At 50.3% G+C, this 23196-nt stretch overlaps 1 protein-coding gene across 2 annotated transcripts in view; it reads right to left on the bottom strand.

The window, feature by feature from the left end:
* heatr1 (HEAT repeat containing 1) overlaps window positions 1-23196 on the bottom strand; it is a 143561-nt gene that overhangs the window by 4237 nt on the left and 116128 nt on the right. Inside the window, exons 25-43 of one of the 2 annotated variants that reach the window (XM_079261361.1) lie at window positions 23022-23125; window positions 21238-21393; window positions 21042-21157; window positions 18949-19070; window positions 18750-18878; window positions 18447-18671; window positions 12500-12629; window positions 12042-12217; window positions 11912-11964; window positions 11722-11845; window positions 11500-11640; window positions 10083-10384; window positions 9860-10010; window positions 9300-9473; window positions 9063-9197; window positions 8763-8867; window positions 8518-8680; window positions 8028-8182; window positions 7801-7959 (exon numbers count right to left, since the gene is read on the bottom strand). In XM_079261361.1, coding sequence (XP_079117487.1) covers window positions 7801-7959; window positions 8028-8182; window positions 8518-8680; window positions 8763-8867; window positions 9063-9197; window positions 9300-9473; window positions 9860-10010; window positions 10083-10384; window positions 11500-11640; window positions 11722-11845; window positions 11912-11964; window positions 12042-12217; window positions 12500-12629; window positions 18447-18671; window positions 18750-18878; window positions 18949-19070; window positions 21042-21157; window positions 21238-21393; window positions 23022-23125 — 2820 coding nt within the window. Of the gene's footprint in view, window positions 1-7800; window positions 7960-8027; window positions 8183-8517; window positions 8681-8762; window positions 8868-9062; window positions 9198-9299; window positions 9474-9859; window positions 10011-10082; window positions 10385-11499; window positions 11641-11721; window positions 11846-11911; window positions 11965-12041; window positions 12218-12499; window positions 12630-18446; window positions 18672-18749; window positions 18879-18948; window positions 19071-21041; window positions 21158-21237; window positions 21394-23021; window positions 23126-23196 lie in introns of those variants that run through there. The other variant, XM_079261362.1, reaches the window with a different exon arrangement.

The following is a 23196-nucleotide window of genomic DNA, read 5'->3' as shown; positions in this document are numbered from 1 at the left end:
GTAATTGGAACACACCCTCCGGTCCCCCTTCTTAAAAAGGGGGACCACCACCCCAGTCTGCCAGTCCAGCGGTACTGCCCCCGATGTCCACGCGATGCTGCAGAGGCGTGTCAGCCAGGACAGCCCCACAGCATCCAGAGCCTTAAGGAACTCTGGGCGAATCTCATCCACCCCCGGGGCCTTGCCGCCAAGGAGCTTTTTGACCACCTCAGCGACTTCAGCCCCAGAGATAGGAGAGTCCACCCCTGAGTCCGGCAGCTCTGCTTCCTCATCAGAAGACGTGTTGGTAGGATTGAGGAGGTCTTCGGAGTATTCCTTCCACCGACCCACAACGTCCCGAGTTGAGGTCAGCAGCTCCCCACCTCCACTGTACACAGTATTGATGGAGCACTGCTTCCCCCTCCTGAGCCGCCGGATGGTGGACCAGAATCGCCTCGAAGCTGTCCGGAAGTCTTTCTCCATGGCCTCGCCGAACTCCTCCCATGCCCGAATTTTTGCCTTGGCGACAGCCGAAGCCGCATGCCGCTTAGCCCGCCGGTACCCATCAGCTGCCTCCAGAGTCCCACAGGCCAAGAAGGCCCGATAGGACTCCTTCTTCAGCTTGACGGCATCCCTCACTGCTGGTGTCCACCAACGAGTCCTGGGATTACCGCCACGACAGGCACCAACGACCTTACAGCCACAGCTCCAGCCGGCCGCCTCAGCAATAGAGGCACGGAACACAGCCCATTCAGACTCAATGTCCCCCGCCTCACTCGGGACATGTTCGAAGCTCTGCTGAAGGTGGGAGTTGAAGCTCGCTCTGACGGGGGACTCAGCCAGACGTTCCCAGCAGACCCTCACAACACGTTTGGGTCTGCCAGATCTGACCGGCTTCCTCCCCCACCATCTGAGCCAACTCACCACCAGGTGGTGATCAGTTGACAGCTCCGCCCCCCTCTTAACCCGAGTGTCCAAGGCATGTGGCCGCAGGTCCGACGATACGACTACAAAGTCGATCATTGAACTGCGGCCCAGGGAATCCTGATGCCAGGTGTACATATGGACACTCTTATGTTGGAACATGGTGTTCGTTATGGACAATCCATGACGAGCACAGAAGTCCAATAACAAAACACCATTTGGGTTCAGAGGGGGGGGACCATGCCTCCCAATCACTCCCCTCCAGGTCTCACTGTCATTGCCCACATGAGCATTGAAGTCCCCCAGCAGAACAATGGAGTCCCCAGAAGGAGCACCCTCCAGCACTCCCTCCAAGGACTCCAGAAAGGGTGGGTACTCTGAACTGCTGTTCGGTGCATAAGCACAGACAACAGTCAGGACCCGTCCCCCCACCCGGAGGTGGAGGGAAACTACCCTTTCATCCACCGGGGTAAACCCCAACGTGCAGGCACCAAGCTGGGGGCTGATGAGAATGCCCACACCTGCTCGGCGCCTCTCACCATGAGCAACTCCAGAGTGGAAGAAAGTCCAGCCCCTCTCGAGGGTTCTGGTTCCAGAGCCCAAGCCATGCGTCGAGGTGAGTCCAACTATATCTAGTCGGAACCGCTCAACCTCGCGCACAAGCTCAGGCTCCTTCCCCACCAGAGAGGTGACGTTCCACGTCCCTAGAGCCAGCTTCTGCAGCCGGGCATCGGACCGCCAGGGTCCCCGCCCCTTGCTGCCGCCCAGCTCACATTGCACCCGACCCCTACGGCTCCTCCCGCAGATGGTGAGCCCACGGGAGGTGGATCTAGAAATGTTCTCCTCTTAAACTCAGATAAGACTGAAGTAATTCTCTTTGGATCTGAAAAACTCAGAGCTAAATTTTCCGGTTTTGTAATGAACCTGGATGGCATTACTTTAGCTTCCTGTGCTACAGTGAGAAACCTTGGAGTAATATTTGACCCTGACCTGTCCTTTGGCTACATATTAAGCAGGTTACTAAAACAACCTTCTTTCATTTACGTAATATAGCCAAAATTAGGGACATTCTGTCTCAGAGTGATGCAGAAAAACTGGTTCATGCTTTTGTTACTTCGAGACTAGATTACTGTAACTCTCTATTACTGGGCTGTCCTAAATATGCTCTGAAAAGCCTTCAGCTGATCCAGAATTCTGCAGCCAGAGTCCTGACCAGAACCAGCAGGACAGATCATATTTCTCCAGTTTTAGCCTCTCTTCATTGGCTGCCTGTTGAATCTAGAATAGAATTTAAAATCCTTCTCCTTACATATAAAGCCCTCCACAACCAGGCACCACTATATATCAAAGACCTCATGGTTCCTTTTATACCAAGCAGAGTACTTCGTTCGCAGACTGCAGGCTTACTTGTGGTTCCTAGAGTCTCAAAGAGCCGAGCAGGAGGCAGAGCCTTTGGTTATCAGGCCCCTCTCTTATGGAATAAGCTCCCAGTTAGTGTTAGGGAAGCAGACACCCTCCCCACCTTTAAGACTAGGCTGAAGACTTATCTTTTTGATAAGTCCTATAGCTAGGGATGGTTAGCATCCCTTAGTTATGCTGCTATAGGTTTAGACTGCTGAGGGACATTTCCTGATACACTGAGCTTCTTTCTTTTTCTCTTTATCTCTCTCTTTTATTCCTGTTGTCTGTTGTCTTTCTGTCCTCTTCCCCCCACACAGCAGAGGCAGATGGCTGCCTGTCCTGAGCCGGGTTCTGCCGGAGGTTTCCTTCCTGTTAAAAGGGAGTTTTTACCTTCCCACTGTCGCCAGTGTGCTTGCTCAGGATGGGAGATTGAGTTGGACTCAACTCAATCTGTTGGTTTCCTTATATAGGCTGTTATGAATTGGCCTTCATTATGTTTTCTTCTCTGTCTGTAAAGCGTCTTGAGATGGCATTGCTGTGATTTGACGCTATATAAATAAAGATGAATTGAAGGCAGATGTCTTCACACAGGAGATCCACAGAGCATACACACACACACACACACACACACACACACACACACACACACACACACACACACACACACACTATATATACATATACACTATTCACAAAAAGTTAGGGATATTCAGCTTTTGGGTGAAATTTCACAACAAGCCTAAAATGCCTTCAAACCTGTACAGGTGAACTTAATGTGATCTTCTCTAAGCTTTTAAATGCACATGTCCAACTGTTAAATGTTTCAATAAATTCTGCACAAGTTGCTGTTCTCTAACAAGGAGCTTAACGGCAAAAATCACGGCAGGTGTGTGATCCTTGAATTGACCAATAAATGTCCTGGTTCAATTAGAGCTGGTGTTTAAACAGTTGTCCTCATCATGCTGTTCACATTTTGACATCATGAGACCAAGACGACACCTAACAATGGAACAACAGTCCCTTGCCATTGCGATGCTTCAAACAGGACGTTCTCAGACAGAAGTGGCCACTGAGCTTGGAGTGTCACAGAGTGTCATCAGCAGGTTGCAACAGAGATATGGAGAGACTGGAAGAGTCACAGAAAGGCCTAGAAGTGGACGTCCTTTGGCCACATCCCGTGCTGATGACCGCTACATTGTGAACACTGCCCTGAGAAACCGGATGATGAATGCCACTCAACTCCAGGCACGTTTAAGAGAGGTGAGAGGCACCCAAGTGTCACGTTAGACCATTCCAAACCGTTTCCATCAGCGTGGTCTGCGTGCTAGACGACCTGCACGGGTACCTGACCACACCACCAGGCACAGGCATCATCGTCTTGCATGGGCCAGGGAGCATTTACGCTGGACGAGGAACCAGTGGGCCTCAGTGCTGTTCTCTGATGAAAGTCGATTCACACTGAGCAGAAATGATGGCCGGCAACGATGTTGGAGACGTCAGGGAGAGCGCTATGCATCAGCCACTGTTGTCACCAGGCCAGCTTTTGGTGGTGGCGGTGTTACAGTGTGGCCAGGGGTGTCCACTTGGTACAGAACTGCCCTACACTTTGTGAATGGTACAGTGACAAGCCCATACTACCTGAATAACATCATTAATCCAGTGATTGTGCCCCTACATGAACAGCACAGGCCTAATTTCATCTTCATGGACGACAATGCTCCTGCTCATCGAGGCCGCATCATCAGGGAACGGCTGTTGGAGACTGGTGGACCTCAAATGGAACGGCCTGCACTCTCTCCAGACCTGAATCCCATTGAAAACCTGTGGGATCAGCTGAGCCGTCGTGTAGAGGCTCGAGACCCTGCACCCCAGAACCTCAATGACCTGAGGGCTGCCCTTCAAGAAGAGTGGGATGCCATGCCTCAGCAGGCAATAAGTTGCCTTGTGAACAGCATGAGACGTTGTTGTCAAGCTGTAATTGATGCTCAAGGGCACATGACGAGATATTGAGACGTTCACATTTTTTGTTGTGGTATAACTACCATTGTTGTTACCTTTTGTGTTGAATGAATTTTTTGAGATGAGGAAATCAGTAGTGCATCCTTCTACTTAAATGTCTTACTTTTATATTATATCACTGTAGCATGAACATATTGCATTTTCCATAAATTTCACCTGAAAGCCAAATATCCCGAACTTTTTGTGAGTAGTGTATATATATATATATATATATATGTATATATATATATATAGATATATATATAGATAGATATATAGATATATATATAGATATGTAGATATAGATATATAGATATGTATATGTTTCCCCAGTGTGTATAATTGCACATGCAGCTGTGTGATTTCATTGCTAATGTTTTTGTCCAAGCCTACAAAGTACACTGAAATATTTAGTATTTTTTTTATACCTGTAGTCCAGTCCACCACTTTGCACAATCACAGGAAACCAAGATAAAATCAGAAGTGTTTTTACTGATCAAAGCAACATTAATTAGTTTAAATGCAGTTTAGATCAGAACACACACGGTGGCCGAAACCTAAATTGGTTTTGAAGAGTCTTTGGCATAGTATTATACTTTGAATCAGTATTTATATCCAGGCATGAAAGAGTGGAAATATGGCTGGATTGAATTTTTCAGCAACTATAAGGTAGGAGCAGCAGCAACAACAGCTCCCATGCTGCACCCCGATGTGAGACCTAAACTCCACAATTTCCACATGTAAGAAACAGCACAGATGAGTCTGGATGCTTCTCAAGAAACTTCAAGAATGAGCTGGAAGCAATTTGTGAAATCTTTCACTAATCTGTGGTGCAGGGCTCAGCTGCCTAAATACCTCTGTCATACAGGCATTCCTATATGGCATGCAGCACACTTGTAATGTTTTGCTGCAAAAAGACAAAAGAGGAATGTATTGATCCCATAGTAGTAACTTCCCTCACATGCAGTTGACTGTGCTGAATGGACCCATGTCTACTCCACCCTGGTGTGACCACAGGAACCCTGCAGGGTGGCATGGTGATCAATTTCCCTTCTAACTGTACACACGACTGTATTCTGTCACATTACACCGATACTATCTTCAGTTCTGCAAATGACAGTCGGGCTGATCCATGCGTGGTCTACAGAGAAGACAAAGAGTTGACAAGTATGCCACAAAGATGATGTCTTGATATGAAAACAAAACAAATAGAAACTATCAAAGTAATAGAATGATCACTTCAGCAACCATGTCACAAAGAATCTCTGTTATGAACAACATGCTGGTAAAACAGGCATTAGGAATGTTAAACTTCAGAAGAAAACTCAGGAAGACAAAGCTTACTTCATCTATTGGTCAAATGACACTGCACAGTTCCTCAGGGCCACAAGCATCGTGGAGAATAAACTTCATAATCAGCTCCATTTCAACACCATCTTTCTTGTGTGTTATTTTCTCATGCTGTTCTGTTTTGAATATGTACAAGATTGTAACTGTGTTACAACAACAACAAAAAGAGCAGGGGCCACATATGTTCTGTTGAGGTACTGATAACTAGCTTGATGATGTGCTTCATTCAGGTATTGAGAACACTAACTGTAAATGAAAACAGGTTCTCAATGGACTTACTGGGAAAAAAATAAAGGTCCATACTTATGTGAAGCATATAGTAATAGAGATGACGCACCACATCAGTGGCTCTGGATCAGTGCTACTGGTGCTGGTGCTCCTGGTGCTACTAGTGGTACTGGTGATTCTGATGCTAGTGCTACTGGTGCTACTGGTGGTACTGGTGATTCTGATGCTAGTGCTACTGGTGCTACTGGTGGTACTGGTGATTCTGATGCTAGTGCTACTGGTGGTACTGGTGATTCTGATGCTAGTGCTACTGGTGATACTGGTGGTACTGGTGATTCTGATGCTAGTGCTACTGGTGATACTGGTGGTACTGGTGATTCTGATGCTAGTGCTACTGGTGATACTGGTGATTCTGATGCTAGTGCTACTGGTGCTGGTGGTACTGATGCTACTGATGCTGGTGCTACTGATGCTGGTGCTCCTGGTGCTACTGATGCTGGTGCTCCTGGTGCTACTGATGCTGGTGCTACTGATGCTGGTGCTACTGATGCTGGTGCTACTGGTGCTGGTGCTACTGGTGCTGGTGCTACTGATGCTGGTGCTACTGATGCTAGTGCTACTGATGCTAGTGCTACTGGTGCTGGTGCTACTGGTGCTGGTGCTACTGGTGCTGGTGCTACTGATGCTGGTGCTACTGATGCTGGTGCTACTGATGCTGGTGCTACTGATGCTAGTGCTACTGATGCTGGTGCTACTGATGCTAGTGCTACTGATGCTAGTGCTACTGATGCTAGTGCTACTGGTGCTGGTGCTACTGATGCTGGTGCTACTGATGCTAGTGCTACTGATGCTAGTGCTACTGATGCTAGTGCTACTGATGCTAGTGCTACTGATGCTGGTGCTACTGATGCTAGTGCTACTGATGCTAGTGCTACTGATGCTGGTGCTACTGATGCTAGTGCTACTGATGCTAGTGCTACTGATGCTAGTGCTACTGGTGCTGGTGCCCCCGGGGTAGTCATGGATTAGAACTGCTGTGTGATCTTATATCTTTCTTGGGGTCTTTGGGCCAGGAACAGCAGCCATCTATGTGAAAATGTAAGCGGCTCTATTTTTTACTACTACTCATACAGCAAGGGAACTCGATGATGAACTGGTGATGTCTGCTCTCAGTGGCAGTTCAGAAAGGGGGCTGGGATAATTATCTTATTAAAAAAAAAACGCTGTTTTTAACACGCGTCAAAGTGCCACAAAACAGCGCTTTTTACGCGCATTCATTGAACGCCGCAAAAAGCAGCGTTCAGGGACAGTACTGAACGTCTATTTTACGGCATTTTAGCCATTAAAATACAACGTTTTGTGAAGAAGCGTGGCATATTTTGCCGCGTTGTTATGCCAACGTGCTAATTAAGTGGCGATATTTGGCCCCTTTGGCTTGCCATAAGGAACGCAGCTCTCCGACGCGGAGCTCGGCTCTGCCAGGATGGCGACTTTAGCGCAGCAGCAAGCTTCACTTTTTACCGAGTTCTCTCAACATTCTGAATATCTCGGACATCACACGTGTTACTCTATAAATGTCTTCCACCTCAGTCCCGACGTCTGCTCACTGGAACGCCGTTTCTTTGCTTTCTTCTCCGCGTCTGTCATCGTAAACCGTCAGCTGCTCATCTACACACATCAGTGTTCCGGAGACGCTTCACATCGACGGCGTGTCACGTAGGGAACACGCGGCGGAGCCTTGTAGTTGGGCTGCAGGCGGGACTAACCTGCTGCGCAGGCTTTTACAGATCCAACACCTTTTAGAATCGATGCTACACAGCATTTTATGCTACGCAGCGTTATATGCTGATATAATTGGCATAAAAATCTGAAATCTGCTCAGAAAATTCACAGGAACATATCAGCTACAGGCGAGCTCACCTTGGCGTCGCCGTGTCGGGTCTTCAGAAGGATCTGGTAGTTGAGGGTTTTCCACTGAGACTCATCAGCCAGCGCCACCGAGAACTGACCCAGGCAGGGAACCAGGTGCTGGGTCACCCTCTGCTGGTAGACCTGGTCTCCACCCAGCCGGTTCTCCAGCTGCAGACAGAGAACGGTTTTCAGGCGGGGTTCAGACTGTTTGTCTGATGACGCAGGACCGGACTCACCTGGTCTACGAGCGGACCCAGCAGGGCCTCGGCTCGCTCCGGGCTCAGGAAGCGCTGCGTGTCGTACAGGAAGACCTTCTGCAGGCAGTCCAGGACGAAGCGGAGCAGCAAAGACGTCTTCTCCAGGGACCGGTCCGAGTCGAAGACCTGAACGTCTGGAACAAACAGGAAGTAAACGACAAGCAGGACAGATAAATATTGTTTATGCGAAGCGTCACTCAGCCAAATCTGGAAACACAGAAATCGATCGGTGTTAAATATGAAATAAACAAATGAAGTTTCATGTTTAGAAATGATTAAAGCAGAAAAGTTTAAATGAAAATGAACAGAAATGAAAGATTATGCATAATAATTTATAAAACAGAGAAAAAACAACTATAATGCAGTTTTTAAAGTTAAACCAGTAAATATGAATTATTAATCATTTTCATGTGAAATAAAATGCAGAATGAAAACCGTGATGATGATGAAGATGACGAAGCAGACGGACCTGTACAGGAGCTGTTGGTGCGTTTCAGCAGCTCCGCCAGCGGCTTCACCAGGTTTCCTGCGAACAGCACGAAGAGCCCTTTGAGCCGCTCGGCCACACCGTCGCACAGCCGGTAAAACGTCAGCAGCCGCTCGCCGCCCGATGCTTTGCTCCAGTCCAGCAGCTGCAGCACAAACACACACTCACTCGTCAGGTGGTTCACCGTGGCGACAAAACCCCCGCCGGCATCAAACAGTCGGTTTCACCTTGAAGAAGAGCGGCCTGAACGTAACCTCGGACAGTTTCATCACCATGGTGATCAGACAGTCGATCACATGACCTTCCAGCTGAAACGTCCTCGGCAGGTCCTCCTGACACGAGACAAGTTGAGCTCCCATCAACACCAGCGGTTTCTACTGGTTTCCATCAACATCTTCTACTTTTTTTTTTTTTTACAGAGTTTATCTGCACTTTGAACAAATTTCACCATTTCTGACATAAAACAGATAAAAACAACAAGCTATAAACATCTGTCTGTAAACATGTTTGTTTACATCCTCACACACCTGGAAGTGTTTGGATCGGAAGTCCAGAGCCATGAGGAAGAAACTGGTGAGCTCTGATTGGTGGAAGCTGAGCTGCTCTTTCTGCATGTGACTGATGTGTTCCTTCAGGATGCTCATCAGCGCCCCCAGCTGGTCCTGCAAAGGAACAACCAGAACCTTCTGGAACAGCATCTTACAGACGGCCTGAAGAAGCATCCAGACACAGGAAAGATCAAACTTATCACTAACACCTCCCACCTTTTCGGCCACCTCCAGGCTGCCGTAGCACCTGGTTAGAGCAGGCAGTAGGACCCTGGGGGGCAGCTTTGTAGCCAGGGTGCTCCTCAGGGCGGCGAGACGGGCCAAGAGCTGCGAGGAGGAGGTGCAGGAGGAGGTGCAGGAGGCCTCTACTAGCCAAGTCAACCGACACACCTGCAGAAACAAGGCAAAGAAAGTTTACAGAACGATTCCACTTCCACACAGGAAGTGATGCGGGACAGGAACAGGAAGTGATGCGTGACTGGAACAGGAAGTGATGCGGAACCGGAACAGGAAGTGATGCAGGGTAGGAACAGGAAGTGATGCAGGGTAGGAACAGGAAGTGATGTGGATTACAAACAGGTAGTGATGCAGAACAGGAACAGGAAGTGATGCGGCACAGGAACAGGAAGTGATGCAGAACAGGAACAGGAAGTGATGTGGGACAGGAACAGGAAGTGATGCAGGACAGGAACAGGAAGTGATGCGGGACAGGAACAGGAAGTGATGTGGGATTAAAAACAGGACGTGAGGCGTTTGCTTGCAGGCAGGTGGGCTACCTGCAGCATGGTGTCATGCAGGTAGGGGCTGATGAAATGCGGCAGCGTCTCTGTGACGCGCTGCAGGGCGGTGACGCCGCTCAGCAGATAGATCTCATTGGTCAACAGCTCCTTCCTGTCTGTGAGTGCATGCAGCACTGCTGGCATCAGTCTGTAAAAGAGGACGCTCGTTAGGTGACCTGAAAGTGGGGGGGTAGGGCGGGGGTGTTTTAGACACACTGACCTGGGTAACTGTGGGATGGTAAGCTCCTTCAGTGTGCTGACCACCTCAGCGATGCAGAGCAGAGCGCTGCCGATTACATTCCTCTCCTCATCTGTTGCCATGACGATCTCCACGGTGCGCAGCAGGACTGGGATGAACGGCTCCTGGTGGTCGGAGCCAAAACTGCGACACAGCAGCTTGAGGCTGTAAAGCGCCGTCTGCCGGTTGATGGCCTGCTCCGCCTCCTCGTCCTCTGGAACCTGAGAGCGGACCCTCCCTACGATGCTCAGCAAGTCAGCTGTCAGCTGCAGGAGCGCCGTTACCTGGGCAACAACCAGAAACAAAAATACTCACAAATCCCAGGGGTTCATTTTAGTTTTATTTCCTGCCTGTTGAATCAAACTAAATGCGTCTAAAGTCTGAAGTTATTACATTAAATTATACAAATAAGAAACACTGAATAAAGATCAATAAAACAGCAAGAAATCAAAATAATTAACTTTCTAAAAAGTAAATATAACAAAGAACAATAAAACAAAATTTTAAAAATGTTCTAAAAGTTAAAATAAGCTGTTAAAGATCTATTTAGGCAAAATAAAAACTAAAATTAAATCATTTATTCATTTTAAAAATGTTTTTTTGGGGTCTTAACTGGGTCGTAATTATGATCAATTAAAACAGAAAAATATTAACATGTTAAAAAATTAATGGTGGAACGCTTGTCGGTGTACCGTACGGTGTACTCTTTTTAACCATGTCTCAGACCCTTCAGCAAGTTTATTTAAAGATGAGAGGAGCATCAGCAACCAGTCTAGCATCTTTTTCTGGTGGTATCAGGACTTATTGTGTGGTTTCCCCGGCAGCTGCGAGTCCCTCCCCTTCCAGCAGAACACACTAGGAGCTTGGTCGTCACGCGGGTTCCAGCCGCAGTCAGAGCAGGACCACACGTTAACGAAGCGTGTGGACGGAAACATGTTGGAGACTCAGAGTGCTGCAACTGTTCAAGTTAAAATGACTAAATTCACTTCAGTCCTGTTCAGGAAGGTTTTTTGTGTCCTTTTGGTTTTTAAATGTAATGAATTTTACAGAGTTTATAATAATATAAATTATAATATATAATTATAATACTGTGTCTGTTATTTGATTTAATCATCCTGGAAAATTCCTTTAAATAAAAACAAAAGTTTTTGGGGCAAATTTGTTATTGAGTAGATAATTTAGATTGCGTCCCACCACTAGTTTTTATCAGCAGATTTCTGTAAAATGTCACAACTTTAGATAAATAACAGAAATAAGCTTGAAATGATGGGAAATATTTTATAGATTTGATACTTTGTTGTTTCATATATGTTGTGAACACAGCTGTAGATGATAATAATCCTTATTGATCCCAGAAAGCCAGGTGAACATCATGTGGTGAGGACTGCGGTTCTGGTACCTGCTGCTGGTCCCACCCGGTCCGGTGCAGCAGCTTGTTGTTCAGCAGCTCCATGGCCTTCCTCCTCACCGAGGCCAGCTGATTTCCCATCAGCCCTCTCATCACCGTGATGAAGGTGTCCGTGGGCATCAGGGCGTTCACCTGGAAAGCAGAGAAGACAGGTGAGACGTGGCAGATGTTCTGGACCTCTGGACATCTCGTGGATCGGATCCTCAGACAGACCTTATCCAGGACATCGTAAGCCTTGTTCAGCAGAACCCTCCAGAACTTGGCGGTGGGTTTGTCGGCGTTCTCCTCCGTACATCGAGCCACGCTGTGGATGTAGCGCAGGATTTCCTCCAGCAGCCTAAAACACAAACGCTCCGAGTCTCTGCTCACATGGTTGTCTGGACAACGTCTCGTCATGACTCACCTCTGCTGTAACGGCTGAAGAGACGCCTCCACACCATCGCCTGCGTCCGCCACCTGAAACACAACGTTCAGCGTCATCCACACGAACACCTGGGCTTCGTCACGTCCCGATCGGACCCGTTCCCCCCCACCTGCTGGATGAAGCTGGAGGAGCCCAGCAGATGAGCCATGAACGACACTGAGAGGAACTTGAAGTGTCTCAGCTCTTTGCTGCTGTGAGTCTCCACGCTGAAGAGCAGATCTTCCACCGTCTCCTCTTCCTCCTGCTTCTTCCTCCTGGCTGTTTGCCGGCTGACAGGACGCTTTGCTGCAGAGGATGGAAAAGTTGCTTTAATAAGGTTGTTAAAATCAACCAGAGTGACACCTGCTTGCTGTAACATCGTCTGAAACTGGAGCGTAACGTAGAGCTGAGCATTCTGTGAATCAGATGTTTTCATCATCTGAGCAGGTGGAAGCATGAGGAGGATGGTCGAGAGGAGGCCCAACATGGAGCCTGGCAGAACTCCACATCTGGTAGTCTGTCCTCAGTCTTCTTGTCATGTGGATTCAGAAAACGGAACCAAAAGCAAACTGCAGCCTCGGGTCTCACCGTCATCTCTGTCATCCGGCAGCTGCAGCAGGAAGTTCAGGATGTTTATCAGGGAGGTCAGCTGGTCGCTCTCGTTGAACTGGCAGCTCAGAGAAATCCAGAAGTCCATGTCTCGTTCCAGCGCTGCATCCTGCAGACACACACGTCACTCAGGGATCTGACAAGTCTCAGGAAGCATTTACAAAACTCCAGTTGGTTCAGTTTAAAATATCAAATTCGATGAGTCTCAGCATAAAAGTCTCAGACACAAGCTAAAGACTCGGCATTCTGCACTTCGCTCTTCTACTGGTCAGATTGGACAGTTCGGCTCTTTGACACAATTCAGCAGTAAATGAGCCGCTTACTGTGGGATGAATCCTTTTCTTGCATTTTAACAAAGAAACTATTGCAGGGTGAGAAGGTAAGAAAAAACAACGAGGAATAATTATGAGTGGGATGTGATTAAATTCATCTTTTGAAATACAGACTTTGTAATGAATTCATCTCTATTAATCACATTTTTAATCGCTTGACAATATTTTCCCAAAAGAGGAACTTTTTTTTATTTAACTAGATATTAAGGGTTGAAATGAAATGAAAATGAAAAATACTTTATGAATCCCCAAAGGGAAATATTGTAGTATATAATAATAATAACTAGAGGAGGTCTTGTTCCGGAGGCTGATGGCTGCTGGCAGGAATGATCTTCTGTATCTTTCAGTCTTACATGGGACCTGAAGAAGCCTCTCACTGAACACACTTTGTTGTTTCATCACTGTGTTGTGGAGAGGGTGTGAAGAATCCTCCATCATCTTCATCAGCTTGTGCAGCATTCTTCTTTGGACAATCAGCTCCAGCGGCTCCAGAGTTACTCCAAGCACAGAAGCAGCACAAAACAAGGCAGGAGGTTTTCCACAGCACTGGGACTCTATTTAGTCTCAGACTGGTGTTGAAAAGGTGCTGGAGAATCGGACATAGTTGTTCTGAGCAGGTCTTGAGAACTCTGGGACTGACACCATCTGGACCTGCAGCCTTGTTCTGGTTCAGTTTCTCAAGTTGCTTCATAACCTGATTGCAGGAGACAAACAAGGTGGAGGTCTCAGGATGTCCTGATGTGGAGGGAGATGAAGCTGTGTTCTGGTCCATGACTGAGCTGCAGGGTGACAGATTGGAGGCGTGACAGGAAAGCAGTGGGCTTATGGAGGGTGTGTGGTCTGTTGGGCTGGAGGTAGGGGGTGAACTGAACCTGTTGAAGAATATGTTCAGCTCATTAGCTCTGTCCAGACCTCCATCAGGCTGGTCCCCCTTTAACTTGAAGCCGGTGATCTTCTTCATTCCAGACCACACATCCCTCAGGTTATTCTGCTGGAGCTGGCTTTCTAACTTCTTCCTGTAGTCCTCCTTGCACTTCTTAGTTTGTGTTTGAAGTTGTTTTTGTGTTGCCCTCAATAACTCCCTGTCTCCATCCCTGAAGGCTTTCTTTTTGATGTTCAGCAGCTTTTTCAGGTCACTGGTGATCCAGGGTTTGTTATTGAGGAAGCACCTCACTGTTCTTGTTGGGACGATGCTGTCCACACAGAAGTTTATGTAATCTGTCACACACTCAGTCATGGCGTTGATGTCGTCTCCATGAGGTTCACAGAGGACGTTCCAGTCTGTAGCCTCAAAGCCTCCTCTAAGAGCATCTTCAGCTTCAGCAGACCAGATTTTGACAGTCTTTGTGATGACTGGTTGCTGCTGAACGATGGGCTTGTAGGTGGAGGTGAGAAGAACCAGATTATGGTCAGATCTTCCTAAAGGAGGCAGGGCAGAACAACTGGATCCATCATTCATATTTGCATAAAATAAGTCCATCATCTTATTTTCTCTGGTGGAGCAGCTGACAAACTGCTGGAATGTTGGTAGAGTTGCAGAGAGGGAGACGTTGTTGAAGTCTCCGGAGATCACCATGAATGAGTTTGGATGCTGTGTTTGTAGCCGAGCAACGACGGAGCTGATGACGTCACAGGCTGTGTCTGGTGCGGTACCAGGTATTATATAAACCGCTACCAGAATAACACAGGTAAACTCTCTGGGTAAATAATATGGACGGAAGCTCACAGCTAACAGTTCCATGTCCCTTGTGCATATCTTCTCCTTGACAGTAACATGTCCAGGATGACACCAACGCTGGTTAACCAGCACTGCAATTCCACCACCCTTTAGCTTTCCGCTGTGTTGTCTACTGCGGTCTGCACGGACCGTTTTAAAGCCCGGTACAGACACATTACAGTCAGGGATGTGTTCATGCAGCCATGTCTCGGTGAAGCACATAATACTGCACTCTCTGTATTCTTTCTGAGACCTTGTTAGCATCTCCAGCTCGTCCGTTTTGTTAGCTAGCAATCTCACATTACCCATGACGACGGTCGGGAGAAATGGTTTAAAAATCAAGATAGCAAGTCAGAGCTGCTACAATCTGCTGCCAACAGACGACACAATCTAGAATGATTAAATTAAATAATTGATTAAATCTATTAATGGAAAATACTTTAAATTTGAAAACAATGAAAAAGGAAATCTCTGAACTAAAGTGTAATTTCAACGGAGTTCATCACCTCCTCTCTGACTGCAGCGGAGTTCATCACCTCCTCTCTGACTGCAGCGGAGCTCATCACCTCCTCTCTGACTGCAGCGGAGTTCATCACCTCCTCTCTGACTGCAGCGGAGTTCATCACCTCCTCTCTGACTGCAGCGGAGTTCATCACCTCCTCTCTGGCTGCAGCGGAGTTCATCACCTCCTCTCTGACTGCAGCGGAGTTCATCACCTCCTCTCTGACTGCAGCGGAGTTCATCACCTCCTCTCTGGCTGCAGCGGAGTTCATCACCTCCTCTCTGACTGCAGCGGAGCTCATCACCTCCTCTCTGACTGCAGCGGAGTTCATCACCTCCTCTCTGGCTGCAGCGGAGTTCATCACCTCCTCTCTGACTGCAGCGGAGTTCATCACCTCCTCTCTGGCTGCAGCGGAGTTCATCACCTCCTCTCTGACTGCAGCGGAGTTCATCACCTCCTCTCTGACTGCAGCGGAGTTCATCACCTCCTCTCTGACTGCAGCGGAGTTCATCACCTCCTCTCTGACTGCAGCGGAGTTCATCACCTCCTCTCTGACTGCAGCGGAGTTCATCACCTCCTCTCTGACTGCAGCGGAGTTCATCACCTCCTCTCTGGCTGCAGCGGAGTTCATCACCTCCTCTCTGACTGCAGCGGAGTTCATCACCTCCTCTCTGACTGCAGCGGAGTTCATCACCTCCTCTCTGACTGCAGCGGAGTTCATCACCTCCTCTCTGGCTGCAGCGGAGTTCATCACCTCCTCTCTGACTGCAGCGGAGTTCATCACCTCCTCTCTGACTGCAGCGGAGTTCATCACCTCCTCTCTGGCTGCAGCGGAGTTCATCACCTCCTCTCTGACTGCAGCGGAGTTCATCACCTCCTCTCTGACTGCAGCGGAGTTCATCACCTCCTCTCTGACTGCAGCGGAGTTCATCACCTCCTCTCTGGCTGCAGCGGAGTTCATCACCTCCTCTCTGGCTGCAGCGGAGTTCATCACCTCCTCTCTGGCTGCAGCGGAGTTCATCACCTCCTCTCTGACTGCAGCGGAGTTCATCACCTCCTCTCTGACTGCAGCGGAGTTCATCACCTCCTCTCTGACTGCAGCGGAGTTCATCACCTCCTCTCTGACTGCAGCGGAGTTCATCACCTCCTCTCTGGCTGCAGCGGAGTTCATCACCTCCTCTCTGGCTGCAGCGGAGTTCATCACCTCCTCTCTGACTGCAGCGGAGTTCATCACCTCCTCTCTGACTGCAGCGGAGTTCATCACCTCCTCTCTGACTGCAGCGGAGTTCATCACCTCCTCTCTGGCTGCAGCGGAGTTCATCACCTCCTCTCTGACTGCAGCGGAGTTCATCACCTCCTCTCTGACTGCAGCGGAGTTCATCACCTCCTCTCTGACTGCAGCGGAGTTCATCACCTCCTCTCTGACTGCAACGGAGTTCATCACCTCCTCTCTGACTGCAGCGGAGTTCATCACCTCCTCTCTGGCTGCAGCGGAGTTCATCACCTCCTCTCTGACTGCAGCGGAGTTCATCACCTCCTCTCTGACTGCAGCGGAGTTCATCACCTCCTCTCTGACTGCAGCGGAGCTCATCACCTCCTCTCTGACTGCAGCGGAGTTCATCACCTCCTCTCTGACTGCAGCGGAGCTCATCACCTCCTCTCTGACTGCAGCGGAGCTCATCACCTCCTCTCTGACTGCAGCGGAGTTCATCACCTCCTCTCTGACTGCAGCGGAGCTCATCACCTCCTCTCTGACTGCAGCGGAGTTCATCACCTCCTCTCTGACTGCAGCGGAGTTCATCACCTCCTCTCTGGCTGCAGCGGAGTTCATCACCTCCTCTCTGACTGCAGCGGAGTTCATCACCTCCTCTCTGACTGCAGCGGAGTTCATCACCTCCTCTCTGACTGCAGCGGAGTTCATCACCTCCTCTCTGGCTGCAGCGGAGTTCATCACCTCCTCTCTGACTGCAGCGGAGTTCATCACCTCCTCTCTGACTGCAGCGGAGTTCATCACCTCCTCTCTGACTGCAGCGGAGTTCATCACCTCCTCTCTGGCTGCAGCGGAGTTCATCACCTCCTCTCTGACTGCAGCGGAGTTCATCACCTCCTCTCTGACTGCAGCGGAGCTCATCACCTCCTCTCTGACTGCAGCGGAGTTCATCACCTCCTCTCTGACTGCAGCGGAGCTCATCACCTCCTCTCTGACTGCAGCGGAGTTCATCACCTCCTCTCTGACTGCAGCGGAGTTCATCACCTCCTCTCTGACTGCAGCGGAGTTCATCACCTCCTCTCTGACTGCAGCGGAGTTCATCACCTCCTCTCTGACTGCAGCGGAGTTCATCACCTCCTCTCTGACTGCAGCGGAGCTCATCACCTCCTCTCTGACTGCAGCGGAGTTCATCACCTCCTCTCTGACTGCAGCGGAGTTCATCACCTCCTCTCTGACTGCAGCGGAGTTCATCACCTCCTCTCTGACTGCAGCGGAGTTCATCACCTCCTCTCTGACTGCAGCGGAGTTCATCACCTCCTCTCTGACTGCAGCGGAGTTCATCACCTCCTCTCTGACTGCAGCGGAGTTCATCACCTCCTCTCTGACTGCAGCGGAGTTCATCACCTCCTCTCTGACTGCAGCGGAGTTCATCACCTCCTCTCTGACTGCAGCGGAGTTCATCACCTCCTCTCTGACTGCAGCTGGAAGCTGCGTGGCGACCAGGTACCTTCTCCTGGAGGGGGAGGGGCTTACGCAGCACCTGCTGCTAATGGAGATTAGAAAACTATGCCTTGTTTTAATGCAGCTTTTCTCAATTCCAGTCCTCAGACCCCCCCCCCCCCCCCCCCCGCATGTTTTAGACATGATCCTCCTCCAACGCACCTGAGTCAGATCACTGAACTTCCTCATCAAGTTCTTTGCAACCTGTTAACGAGCCCATTATTTCATTCAGGTGTGTTCAGGTATGGGGGGGGTCTGTAAAACATGCGGGGGGGGGTCTGGGGTCTGTAAAACATGCAGGTGCGGGGGGGGGGGGGGGGGGGGGGGGGTCTGGGGTCTGTAAAACATGCAGGTGCAGGGGGGACTGGAACTGAGAAGCACTGTTAGCTGTCTCCATTCAGGGTCTGCACTCTATCGTACGTCCATACATACATATGTAGCTTATGTATGTTGGGAGTTCGATTCCAGGCTTCCCCTGACTATGTGCCGAAGTGTTCTTGGGCAAGACACTGAACCCTAAGTTGCCCCCCGATACCGTGGTATGATCATGTATGTAAGTCGCTTTGGATAAAAGCGTCTGCTAAATGACTATGGAATAGAATATATATATACACACACACACACGCATATATAGAATATATATAGAATAGAATAAACAGGGGCACCCTTTCACTGACGAGGCTGGCGGTCTTAGTGGCATGCAGCTTGAACAGCAGCAGCATCAGAACCCATAGGAAGTGGGCGGGGCCTAGCGTGGTCACCAGTTGGCTGAGGATGGGCAGCCGCCGGTGCTCAGGCATGTGAGGCAGCGCGTCAGCAAACACATGTAAAATCCTCGCCACCATGGCAACCATGTTGGAGGAAGAGGTGCCGTCAGCATGCTGGTGGGCCTATGATGAAGAGGGGGAAGAAGTCATGAGGCTGGAGGGCGATGTCTGAAGCTGCACACACCTGGACAGATGTCTCACCTTGATGAGCGCCGGTACAACCAATTGCACAGTCTTATCGATGACTCTGAAGCTGTAGACGTCATCCAGACGCATGATGTTGGCACCCATGAAGGTGAAGATGGGCATGATGTTGTGGAGGACTTTGTCCTGCAGAGGGAGACACTTATCAGTCTGCTCTATAGACTTAACCAACCAGCGAAAAGGGGTGGAGTCTCACAGGAAAGATGGTGGCGACGGTTCCGAGCAGCAGCAGAGCGTGGTGGTGAGTCTGCGGCATATCGGAAGCTCTGATGCACTGGACCACCAATTCCACACTGAACTTGTCTTCATCCAGGATGTCTGGACGGGGGACAGCAGAGCAAGAAAGACCATCCATAGTTAGCTGCACTGGTAGCATCTATAGTTAGCCATGCTGCTAGCATCTATAGCTAGCTGCACTGGTAGCATCTATAGTTAGCCATGCTGCTAGCATCCATAGCTAGCTGCACTGGTAGCATCTATAGTTAGCCATGCTGCTAGCATCTATAGCTAGCTGCACTGGTAGCATCTATAGTTAGCCATGCTGCTAGCATCTATAGCTAGCTGCACTGGTAGCATCTATAGTTAGCCATGCTGCTAGCATCCATAGCTAGCTGCACTGGTAGCATCTATAGTTAGCCATGCTGCTAGCATCTATAGCTAGCTGCACTGGTAGCATCTATAGTTAGCCATGCTGCTAGTATCCATAGCTAGCTGCACTGGTAGCATCTATAGTTAGCCATGCTGCTAGCATCCATAGCTAGCTGCACTGGTAGCATCTATAGTTAGCCATGCTGCTAGCATCTATAGCTAGCTGCACTGGTAGCATCTATAGTTAGCCATGCTGCTAGTATCCATAGCTAGCTGCACTGGTAGCATCTATAGTTAGCCATGCTGCTAGCATCCATAGCTAGCTGCACTGGTAGCATCTATAGTTAGCCATGCTGCTAGTATCCATAGCTAGCTGCACTGGTAGCATCTATAGTTAGCCATGCTGCTAGTATCCATAGCTAGCTGCACTGGTAGCATCTATAGTTAGCCATGCTGCTAGCATCCATAGCTAGCTGCACTGGTAGCATCTATAGTTAGCCATGCTGCTAGCATCTATAGCTAGCTGCACTGGTAGCATCTATAGTTAGCCATGCTGCTAGCATCCATAGCTAGCTGCACTGGTAGCATCTATAGTTAGCCATGCTGCTAGCATCCATAGCTAGCTGCACTGGTAGCATCTATAGTTAGCCATGCTGCTAGCATCTATAGCTAGCTGCACTGGTAGCATCTATAGTTAGCCATGCTGCTAGCATCCATAGCTAGCTGCACTGGTAGCATCTATAGTTAGCCATGCTGCTAGCATCCATAGCTAGCTGCACTGGTAGCATCTATAGTTAGCCATGCTGCTAGCATCCATAGTTCTGCTAGCATCCATAGTTAGCCGCGCTGCTAGCATCCATAGTTCTGCTGTGTATTGCAACAAAAAAAAAAAACACACCTACACCTACATTTTGAAAAAGAAAAGTCTGAAATATCACAAAAAAGTTTTCACGCAGTTGCAGAGGACAACAGGTGCTTTTCCCACATGTTTCAATACAAAAACAGTCATGACCAGTTCATTTCCGGTAAAGATGTGTGGAACACACAGCGTATTTTTCAGGTTTAGAAAATAAAATGAGGGAGAAAAGCTTTGAAAATCCGTAGTAAATTCTCCACAGCAAGCCTAAAATAAGGCTACGTAGCTACCTTGCATAAGCCTTAATTCTCATCCGTCTCACCGGAACTGAGGCTAAACATGGTTCAATGGAAACACTTACAGCTGTTTCCTGAAACTTACAAATATCGCTTTTATTTTGTTAAAAATGTGACGGACAGGCAGCTACAGAAGCTTAACAGGACTGTTGCTGAGTACATGTCATGAAGCAGGTTCTTGTCCGATGTGTGGACTTCAGGATTCCTACAAATACGAAGTAAAAACACGGTTTTAATGAGATATTGATTTATTTAATCTTCCCATAGTGAAAAAAAGCACACGTCTGTTCCACTTAGTGTCCTTGTTAACCAAGTTTCTTTGGGTTTAGCATTTGTCTTTACCGTGAGCAGTTTGAGAAGAACGTCGGTGGACAATAAAGCTTTAAAATAAAGCATTTATTCCACCGTTAATGTCTTTTATGTTATTTATGGATCTTTTTCATCCTATAGGCCGTGATGCATTGTGGGTGTTTTGGCTGTCATTTAGTGAAAAAGGCGTATGTTTTCCTTCACCGTCCATCAGCATGGAAATGACAACGCCAGACTCACCTGCAGCCACCCGGCCGCCATCAGGTGACAGCTTGTTGCAGACGTTGAGCAGACAGCTGAGCAGCAGCTGCTTGGTGTACTCCATGTTGGTGTGTTCACATGGACTCTCCAGACTCCTGAGCAGAAAGACAGACATGAGGACAGGCAAGGACTCGGGACAAACGTCTGCAGGACGCCAGCGCTCTGCTGCCGTTACCTGGCCAGCAGAGCGAACAGAACCGGGACCAACATCTGGGCTTGCTTCAGCTTCTTCTTGTTCTGCAGCAGCTCCAGGATCAGAGTGACCCTCTGCCATGACACAGCGCCACCTGCTGGACTTACGCTGCTGCTGCTGCTGCTGTCTGCAGGTTTCCTGGTCACAGAACAACATTTGAGTCATTAGAAGACCCGGCTCCTCACCGGCAGACCCGGCTCCGCACCGGCAGACCCGGCTCCTCACCGGCAGACCCGGCTCCGCACCGGCAGACCCGGCTCCTCACCGGCAGACCCGGCTCCGCACCGGCAGACCCGGCTCCTCACCGGCAGACCCGGCTCCGCACCGGCAGACCCGGCTCCTCACCGGCAGACCCGGCTCCGCACCGGCAGACCCGGCTCCTCACCGGCAGACCCGGCTCCTCACCGGCAGACCCGGCTCCGCACCGGCAGACCCGGCTCCTCACCGGCAGACCCGGCTCCGCACCGGCAGACCCGGCTCCGCACCGGCAGACCCGGCTCCTCACCGGCAGACCCGGCTCCGCACCGGCAGAACCGGCTCCGCACCGGCAGAACCGGCTCCTCACCGGCAGACCCGGCTCCTCACCGGCAGACCCGGCTCCGCACCGGCAGACCCGGCTCCTCACCGGCAGACCCGGCTCCTCACCGGCAGACCCGGCTCCGCACCGGCAGACCCGGCTCCGCACCGGCAGACCCGGCTCCTCACCGGCAGACCCGGCTCCTCACCGGCAGACCCGGCTCCGCACCGGCAGAACCGGCTCCTCACCGGCAGACCCGGCTCCTCACCGGCAGAACCGGCTCCGCACCGGCAGAACCGGCTCCTCACCGGCAGACCCGGCTCCGCACCGGCAGACCCGGCTCCTCACCGGCAGACCCGGCTCCTCACCGGCAGACCCGGCTCCTCTTTTCTTTCACAGGTTTGGCCGCGTCGGAGGACGAAAGTTTCTCAGTATTTATTTATTTTTTATTTAGTATTTTTGTATTTCTTGAGTATTCAGACTCATCGGTTATCAGTGTTACATCATCAAGACAGACCAGGTCTCCTGGACCATCCCCCCGACCCAGACCGGGTCTCCTGGACCATCCCCCCGACCCAGACCAGGTCTCCTGGACCATCCCCCCGACCCAGACCGGGTCTCCTGGACCATCCCCCCGACCCAGACCAGGTCTCCTGGACCATCCCCCCGACCCAGACCGGGTCTCCTGGACCATCCCCCCGACCCAGACCGGGTCTCCTGGACCAGCCCCCCGACCCAGACCAGGTCTCCTGGACCATCCCCCCGACCCAGACCGGGTCTCCTGGACCATCCCCCCGACCCAGACCGGGTCTCCTGGACCATCCCCCCGACCCAGACCGGGTCTCCTGGACCAGCCCCCCGACCCAGACCGGGTCTCCTGGACCATCCCCCCGACCCAGACCGGGTCTCCTGGACCATCCCCCCGACCCAGACCGGGTCTCCTGGACCAGCCCCCCGACCCAGACCAGGTCTCCTGGACCATCCCCCCGACCCAGACCGGGTCTCCTGGACCATCCCCCCGACCCAGACCGGGTCTCCTGGACCATCCCCCCGACCCAGACCAGGTCTCCTGGACCATCCCCCCTGACCCAGACCAGGTCTCCTGGACCATCCCCCCTGACCCAGACCAGGTCTCCTGGACCATCCCCCCGACCCAGACCAGGTCTCCTGGACCATCCCCCTGACCCAGACCAGGTCTCCTGGACCATCCCCCTGACCCCTTGGGTAAAAAGGGTTAAAAGCTCCGAACCTGAGAGCGGTTTTCCTCCGACGGGTCTGTTGCACCGTCACACCGAGGCCATCTTTCTCTGGAGGAGCCAGCTCATTGGCCACCAGCTGGGCATCAACAGCGATCTGATAGGATGAAGAAAGCTCCATGTCAGCCTGCTGGTCCCCAGCAGAACCAGAACCCTGACCCTGCATCA

This window comes from Telmatherina bonti (genome assembly GCF_933228915.1).
Source record: "Telmatherina bonti genome assembly, chromosome: 21".
Taxonomy (NCBI): Eukaryota; Metazoa; Chordata; class Actinopteri; order Atheriniformes; family Telmatherinidae; genus Telmatherina; species Telmatherina bonti.
This window is presented reverse-complemented; position numbering and strand designations above follow the sequence as displayed.